The 9,418-nt window shown below is 25.5% G+C and overlaps 1 protein-coding gene across 2 annotated transcripts in view; it reads left to right on the top strand.

Annotated features, from left to right (window-relative positions):
* LOC109355824 (transcription factor NAI1-like) overlaps positions 6,002 to 9,418 on the top strand; it is a 4,331-nt gene continuing 914 nt past the window's right edge. Inside the window, exons 1-3 of one of the 2 annotated variants that reach the window (XM_019599058.1) lie at positions 6,002 to 6,283; positions 6,466 to 6,634; positions 8,453 to 8,811. In XM_019599058.1, coding sequence (XP_019454603.1) covers positions 6,242 to 6,283; positions 6,466 to 6,634; positions 8,453 to 8,811 — 570 coding nt within the window. In that variant the 5' untranslated portion in view covers positions 6,002 to 6,241. Of the gene's footprint in view, positions 6,284 to 6,465; positions 6,640 to 8,452; positions 8,812 to 9,418 lie in introns of both variants that reach the window. The other variant, XM_019599057.1, reaches the window with a different exon arrangement.

Below are 9,418 nucleotides of genomic sequence, written 5' to 3'. Positions count from 1 at the left end.
TAAATGGAAAATAAATTAATTTGATTCTAAGAAATTTGCAAGTGAGAATTAATGCATCATTGAAGATTTGGAACAAATAAGAAAATAATTAGGATCATTTTGTGTTGAACAATAGGAATGTGGTTTTATATTCGTTCATTACCTCTCTTATTCATTCATTGTGTTTCATTACATAATTTAATGATAATAATTCTATTTATTATAGACTTGGATGATATTTTTATCTTTTAGTTAAAATGATTATATTTCAGTTAATATTTGAAATAATTTTGATAATAATTGTGTAACGATATAAAGTATTAATGTAATATTCATGAATAGCAAAATTCGATTTCATTCATTGCAATTTAAATGTGAATAAATGGATAATAACTCAATTTGATTCTAAAAAATTTATTAGTGAAGATTAATGCATCATTTAAAATTTGTAACAAAAAAATAATAATTAGGATTATTTTGTATTGAACATTGGGAATATGACTTTACATTTGTTTATTCCCTTCCTTATTCATTCACTGTGTTTTGTTCCATAATTTAATCTTATGATTTCCATTTGTCTTCTTATTGTAATAATAATAATAATTTGATATGATTATCTTTCCGTTAAAATTTGAAATAATTTTGTTAATAATTATGTGATGATACATGATTATTAAGGTAATATTAATTAGCAAAATTCGATTTCATTCATTGCAATTTAAATGTGAATAAATGCATAATAACTCAATTTGATTATAAGAAAGTTGCAAGTGATGATTAATATATGAGTTAAGATTTGGAACAAAGAAAAAATAATTGAAATCGTTTTGTATATTTTTCTCACTTAACTATGTAAATATGTTCACCTAAATTTTTAACTATGCAAATGCATCGGTAACATGTGCACTATTTTATTCTATAACTTAATCTTATGTTTGTCATTTGTTGTCTTATAATTGATAATAATTTTAATTGATTAAAGACTTAAATGCTATGAATATATTTCAGTTAAAACTTAAAATAATTTTGATAACAAATGTGTAATGATAGGTCAACATTAATGTCATATTTATGAGCATAATATGATTTTATTGATTCTTCTTAACTCATATGTCCTCCTCATTCTTATCAGTTGCATCTCAAATTGCCGAAAGTCTCTCATCTATATAACATAAGATTTAATATATATATATATATATATGGAGCTACGAACCATACATGATTGGTTATAAAGCCAGATTTAGTATTCTCACAACTTTAATATGAGAATTGTTCTCATTGAGTAGCTCCCTATAAATACACATATAGGAGTTACATTTTTAAGGAACAAATATATTAAATAAAATACAAATATATTATAACTATTTTATAACTTACAATTGATTGAGAGAGGAAATATATTTTCATAACTTATAATTGGTTGAGAGAGAAAATATATTTTTAAAATAAACGAATCAATATAAAATTAAATGACAAATAAAAATATTCTTTAAAGTGCATTTTTTATTGACGTGTGTTTATTTTGTAGATTTGTTCTTTTTTTATAGACCAGTTTTCATTTTCATTATTTTTTTTGTTTATTTTTCATAGATTTATTTATTTTGTTTTTATACAAAAAGAAATAACAAACTAATTTATAGCAAACCCTCTTTGGGAATCCAAAATACATGAAATATTTAAATATAGACAATTGAATACACTTGATTTATTTTATTTTGTTTCTTACCATTGTTCTTAACATTGCAGATATAATCATATAACAATATTAGTTTATATATTTTGATAATTTGTAATAATAATTATGAAACTCATGATTTTTATGATCAAATATTTATTTATATCATATGAGTTCATATTACTATGATAATAATAGTTTCTACCCAATTATATATTATTATGTCTTACTATATATTTGATCATTATGTTGCATAATTTTTCAATTTATTGACGATTAATATATTATCATGTCTTACTATGCGATAAAAGTTATGAAGACATTGTGTCGTTACATTAGAAAACATATCCAATGAGATTCATTCACAATTTTTGTCTTTCTATATATTTCGCTTTATTTTATCAAATTATTACACAATATTACTAATATACATTTAATAATATTCATATTTATGTGCTTCTAAATATTCGTAAAAATCAATGTCTCATGAGAATGCTCGAGTAATATGTGATTCTTTAACAAATATGAATGCACAGGTAAGATGAATGTTCTTAACCATGGGAATACACATGTAACATGTGTGTTTCTTAATCATTAGAATGTACATTTAACATGTATGTTATTAATCACACGAATGCACGAGTAACATGTGTGCTCTTAACCATATGAATGCACAAGTAACATATTTTTTTCCTTAACCATATGAATGAATGCACGAATAACATATGTGTTCTTAACTATTATAATGCAGGGTAACATGTGTGTTATTAACCATTAGAATGCACGAATAACATATGTGTTATTAAACATATAAATACACGGATAACATGTTTGTTCTTAACCATGTGCCAAAAAATTATTGCCCCGTGCAAATGCACGGGTAACTTACTAGTTAAAAACAGAATCGTACTCTCAAGTAATGTAGAAGAGTGTAACTCTTATGTATTGCTATAACTAAATTGTCATTTGAGTTGCATATAATAATAGAGGAAAAAGCAAAAATCCAAGCTTGAGTAAACCTCAATGTAGTAAATCAAAATAGCAATCAATAAAGCTTGATGTATTTAATTTAGAAGCCCTTTTCTCATGAATTATAACCTCAATATTTTTTCTTTTGGTAGATATAATTTCATTTTTACATTATATTCTACAAGTAATCCTAGGAGCTAGATCATGTCTCATAAATTTGAGGTCCTTGTATGAAACTTATGTTATTCTCTACTATTTCGAATAGTAATTCTTGCTATTGAATTCTCTTTCTAACTCCATCACCTACAACATGCTAGTTTAGGATGTATTTTCTTAAGCACCAACAAAGTTAGCTAAAGACAAAATCTTATGTATTTTTGTATTCATTCACTACCTTAGTCATTGTTGCTATACTCATTAAGAATTGCATGATAGTATTTGATATTTAAATGTGAGCAATAATAATTATGGATTTCTGTCCTTTGTCTAAGACAATATCTTATACTATTAATATATTTGTTTCACATGCGTAGAAAGGTCTATGTGAAGACTTGTAGAAAAAAATACAACATTTACCTACCTTGTAGCAAATCAATAATTTAATTACTATAAGTTAGTATTTTTAAGAGATGAGAGATCTACTTACTTCAAGAGTTTTAAACTTACTTCACATCCTAGTTATTAATTCCAGGAAAATTCAATGGTTTGAATTAGTGGGTAGATCTAAATCATTAGATTTCCTTAAAATTGTTGGTTAGGATGAGGAGTAAGTTTAAAAAACTTCCTCTTAGAATAAGTGAATCCCCACTCTTTTAAGATTAGTTTAATTTGTAGAGGTACAATATGCCACAAACAATAAAATTAAACATTGAAAGTTATTTGCCCATACAAACAACTAGAGCATCAAATGCACCATTCATTCTAGCCACACTTTTTGGTACTATAAATGGTATCTTTTACCCCGTATGGATAAAGAATTAATTCTTTTCGAATATGTAATTATCTCTCTCAATAAGTGTCATTCACATGAATTGAATCTTTAACCTTTTGATATATTGACATCTAACATAACCTTGTATTACTATACACACCTTCTTATTATTCTACCAAGAGCATTTAGTAATGTATACCATAGTGTATATCTTTTGTCTTAAAAAATGTGCACAACTTCGTATGTTATTTGTTAAAATTGGTTAAAAAAATACTTAATTATTAAACTTTTAACTTTAATATATTTTTCAATTATTAATAACAAATAATACAAGTAATTTTTGTGAACAACAAATGTACTATATCCTTACTATCACTAGCGTTTACTAGCACTTATTGACGGCTAGAAATTGAACCATTAATAATGGTGGTTATGCCCGCTGTTAATGAAAAGTAGCTAGTAGAAAATCAATTCTAGCATATCTATTAGTGATATTTTTGTTTACCATTACAAATAATATTTACCAATAAGACATTAGTTTAATAGTATAAGAATTTACTATATTTATAAAAAGATCAAAAAATTAATGATTTGATTCTTGTGAGCGACATTATTAAGAGGAGTAGTCATACATAACCCAAAAATGATTAATTTTTTACTATATGGTAAATGAATACCTTGATAATATTACATTTTTTTATGGTTTTTGACCGCCAAAATTTGTATATTTGAAGAAGATAGAAATGTGAGAGAATGAAAAGAGAGAAAGAAATGAAAAATATAATGAATTTTAGTGTTGTTTGGTTGTATAGAAAAAGAAGTGATATTTTCTCCCTCACTCTTCTTTAGACAAAAATCTGTTGTCTCAAATTATGTCCATACCATATTCTAGATCAGTGAAAACATGTCATATCAATTAAAAAACTTAAATATTTATTATTATTTTTTTCTATTTTTGGTTCAATATCATTGATCCGAGATATGGTTTATGACATAGTTCGAGACATGGGAGCCTAGTCCCTCTCCCCTTCCATTTTCTCTTAACTTTGAAGGAGAAAAAAATTTCATGGACTCCACTCCATTTTAATTTATCTGCTTAAACTCTTCTCTGAACCAAATTAAAGAAATATCATATTTTTCTTCAACTTTTCTCCTCTAGCCCAAAGAAAGACTTCTAGGAGTGTGGTGGTGGTTGAAGAGTATACATATTAGTTGCTTGGCACAATGAGGAATATGAAGGAGAAAGGAAGAAAAAATATATATTTTAGAACATTCTAGCAAGAACAAATGCTCTTATGATGCAAGTACCAAAATTTATTCAAACAAAACTAAAACACCATATATCTTTGGGCAGAAAACAAATAAGATAAGATATTTTGAAGAAAAAAAAAATTCTAATATTTGTTGGACATAAAAATGACCTGACTTGTCCTTCCCTTAGGTTACCCCAACCACCATATAGCTTACATTTTACTTCATTTATTAGCAATTTGTCATAAATATAATATAATCATCACTACCACCATAATTGTAATTTAAAATAATCATGGTAATCATAATTTACTAAATGTACCAAAAAGATAAACTATTTATTTGGTTACTTTTGAAAAAAAATTGAAATCTCACTCAAATAATTAAAGTCCAAAGCATCAATATGCCCATATCCCCAATTGCTTATAATTACTTTTTATTTGGTTATCACTCAAAAAATTAAAGTCCAAAGCATTATAAGTACACTCCTCCCCCACAATAAAAAATATAGAATTATGTCCCTATCAAGCATCAATATGCCTCATACCCTCAATTGCTAAATTCTAACAAGTAGTTGAGTATAATCTATGTTCACTTTCAGAAGATATTTATTTACATTCAATATATCATTTATTATTTATTTATATTTCTTTTGGAAAGTCAATAATAATTAAATATAAATGATACAAATGTATAAATGTAAGATCAATGTATACATTTTTTTCAAAGTAATTTAAAACTTTCCAATGTCCTTATCTTAGTCACCTTTATTTTTTCTCTCTATCCTTATTTTGTAGGGTTATATTATATTCTCCTTATACTAACAAATATTGATTCAAGTGGTACATGCTGGATTCCCTTTAAGTAAGGTCTCAAATTCAAGTCATGTGGACGAAAATATACATTCTGAGAGAGTTAACCACACATACTTATAGATATTCCCGACTCAAATATAATTAATTCCAATTCAAGGATGGGTGAGAAACCCAACAAAATATTCTCCTTATAATAAAATTTTAGTACTATAAAGTTATAAACCATTGAAACACGCGAACCACGCTAAATTTCCTCGCCCTTCACACCTTTAGCTCGATGATGGACACGTGTATAAACAAAGATTCAACGGTGGAGATTCAAGTTGCATGTTTAGCGAGTATAATAAGGATATAACTATATCTACCTTCAATGAAACTTATCACTCTCATTACTTGTTCATATCTTCTTCTTCTTCCTCATAGTTATATTTCCTTTATTTATTAATATTTATATATATTTTTATGTCTTGGCCTCATTCAATAACCACAAATCCAATCTCCATTATTTTTTCCACTCTTATAAAAACCTACTTATCCATATTCATTATTTCTTCCTCACACAAAATACCCATATATTATATCATTATATAGTTTTATTCCACCTTCAAGAATTACAAGGTTATGGAGGAATCAGGAGAAAATTGGCCTTCTTATTCTGATTTGGTAATTAAAAGTAACATAGTATTCAATATTCATTTAGTACATATGTTATATACATATGTTATGAGTATATATTCTATATATTTAGTGTTGTGTGCATGTATGTTGTTGCTTGTAGTATATGATATATTTTCTAACTTTGAATATTGTTTGGGTGTTTTAATTTAATAATTTTTGTATATTAGGATGTGGGTGACTATGTAAATGATTTGTGTTTTGATGATGAAGAAATAGAGAGTGATGAAACCATAGATCCAATGATATTGTTGGGTGAAACCAAGAAAAAGAGAAGAGAAAGAAAACTCAATGAGAAGTTGCTTGCACTTTCAGCTACTATCCCTGGCTTGAAAAAGAAGAAGGTTAGAGAAAAAAAAATTAATTATTTCATGTCACTTTTTCAATATAATCTCTTTTTCTATTAATTTAAATATATAAGTTATTATGTTTGGAAAGATAATAAGTATGGAAATATATGAGAATAATATTGCTCCTTTGTTTAAGGGAGTTGAAGAATTCATTTATTGCATGCTTGTTTGGGTTAATATTAATTGAAAAGTAACTAAATTGCTTTTTCTTTTTCTTGAAAGATATATGCCCCTTTAATTGTACTTTTATATAATTCTATTGGATAAAACTAGCTTATACTTTATAGTTCTGAAGATAGTTGTTTATTTATTGAAGAGTTCTAATAACTTATTTACCGATTCAAAAAACTAGGAGCTATTACAAGTTTGTGTTCTAGGATTATATTAATTCTTTAACCTATTCAATTATTATATGACTGAAAATACCAAAAATCGAAGACAGTAGAGAATATATTTCTTCACAAATATTGTAAAAGTAAAGAGTGAAATATAAATATAAGCAAGTTGATGAAAAAACAAAGTCAACGTCCAGCTGTTCAGTTAATTTTATAATAAATTTTAGAGGAAATGGGAAATTTTTAACTAATACGCAAAAAATAATAGTTAAAGTTTTATAAAAAAATAATAGTTAAAGAATTAATTAAAATGGTAAATTTTTATTGAAATTACTATATTAATCCTATATAGTATTTCTGAAAGAGATTATTCTCTCTACTTTTTCTAAAAGGAGAAAAATCTAGAAAAAACATTTCTAAACCGACAAACAAAAAGTAGATTTTCTACTACTGTTATATCACTATCCAACTTTGTATTCATCAAAGTTTAAGTAGAAGTCACAAACTTTGTATCAAAATATAAAAAATAAACGAAACTTGTATATTTTAAGAAGAAAACTTTTAACGTTTAAAAGATAGTTTGCTGGAAGTTACTTAAGTAAATTTTTAGAAATAAAAAAGCTTTCATTAAACTCACATTATTATATTACCAAAATAAATTAATTATCACCAACTCAAAGGATATATTAAAATAAATTTGAGTTTCTAAAAAGTATATTAAAATAAATGAATGAAAATTTGTTTAGTTATATTTGTATTTAATAAAATATTAATTTAATTACCCAAACTAAAAAATATATTAAGATAACTTTGAGTTTCCAAAAAAGTATATTAAAACACATGAATGGAAACTTTAATATCTGATTAGCTAATTAATAATTAAAAAATAAAATAACTATATAATATCACATATTCTTTTTAGTCATTTAAAAAATTTCAGTGAATTACACTTATTTTTCTAAAATGTTCAATTCTCTTAGGTACATATAGAACTATAACTACTTCTTAGATATAAGCTACAAACTCACAATTATATACTATAAACTTTCATTTACAAGCTGACAAACTGATTTTACCAAATAAACCCTAGTAACCTACAATGTTAAATATAGTGCTAACGAAATACACTACTATCATTTTTCAAAATAAGAATTGCATAGGAAGATAAACTTTAATAAATTGAGGAATATATTTGAAAATCAATTATTTTTTAATAAACTTGATAGAACTCATATACATCCATTTATATCTTTAAAGAAAAACATTAATAAATTAAATTGAGGAGTATATTTGAATATTAAATTTTCAACCTCACACTTGATAGTTGATACCACTCATATACATCCATTTATCTTTATATCTCACTTATATTTTTGTATAACACATGTTTATAAGCAAAGACAATTAAAACAACAAAATAACTTTGATTCTCAAGAAAAAATTTCCTAAATCAAAATCTTTGTATAATTTGTAGATGGACAATACTTCAATCCTAGACAAAGCTAGCAACTATGTGAAAGAACTTCAAGAACATGTAAGAGAGCTAGAACAAGAAGTTGGATCCCAAAGTTGTAAGAACAATGAAACCTCTTCATGCATTGAAGTGAATTCTGATTATTATGGTGAACCAAATAATCATGATAATATTATTCTTCCTGAAGTGAGAGTAAGAGTGTTACATAAAGAAGTGCTTATCATAATCCATTGTGAGAAACAAAAGAGCATTATGCTTCAAATATTGTCACATCTTGAAAATCTTCATCTCTCAATGGTCCATAACAGTGTCTTGCCTTTTGGGAAATCTACTCTTGAAATTACCATTATTGCTCAGGTATAAATTATTAATATGATGTTATTTTATTAAGTGTTATGTTTATTTATATTAGAAGGGATGGTATAAAGAGTTATATATACAGAGGATTCAATCAGTTTATACTTAATTTAAGTTACATTAGTTACACTCAATCTCATCCATTCATTTTCTTAGATCTAATAGAACAAATGGGTGAAACTTAAAAGTTATTTAAGATTTCTCTTTTTCTCTCTCATCACTTATTGCATTCACTCATTTGGTCTGTTAGATCTAAGAAAATGAATGGATGAGATTGAATTTAACTAGTGTAACTTAAATTGAGTGTAAACGGATCCCTCCTCATACACATATATATATATATATATATATATATGAGGAGATATATGTTTATACGCAAGTTAAGGTACACTAGTTACACTTAATCTCAATCATTCATTTTCTTAAATTCAATAGACCAAAAAGATGAAACTTAAAAAGTTATTTAAGATTTCTTTTTGTCTCTCTCATCACTTATTTCACTCACCCTTTTGGTCCGTTGAAGTTAAGAAAATCAATGACAAAAATTGAATGTAAGTAATGTAACTTGAGTATAAACATATCTTTTATATATATATATATATATATA

Source organism: Lupinus angustifolius, chromosome LG09, assembly GCF_001865875.1.
Source record: "Lupinus angustifolius cultivar Tanjil chromosome LG09, LupAngTanjil_v1.0, whole genome shotgun sequence".
NCBI classification, from domain to species: domain Eukaryota; kingdom Viridiplantae; phylum Streptophyta; class Magnoliopsida; order Fabales; family Fabaceae; genus Lupinus; species Lupinus angustifolius.
Note: the sequence above shows the minus strand (reverse complement) of the source record. Positions and strands in the feature narration are given on the sequence as shown.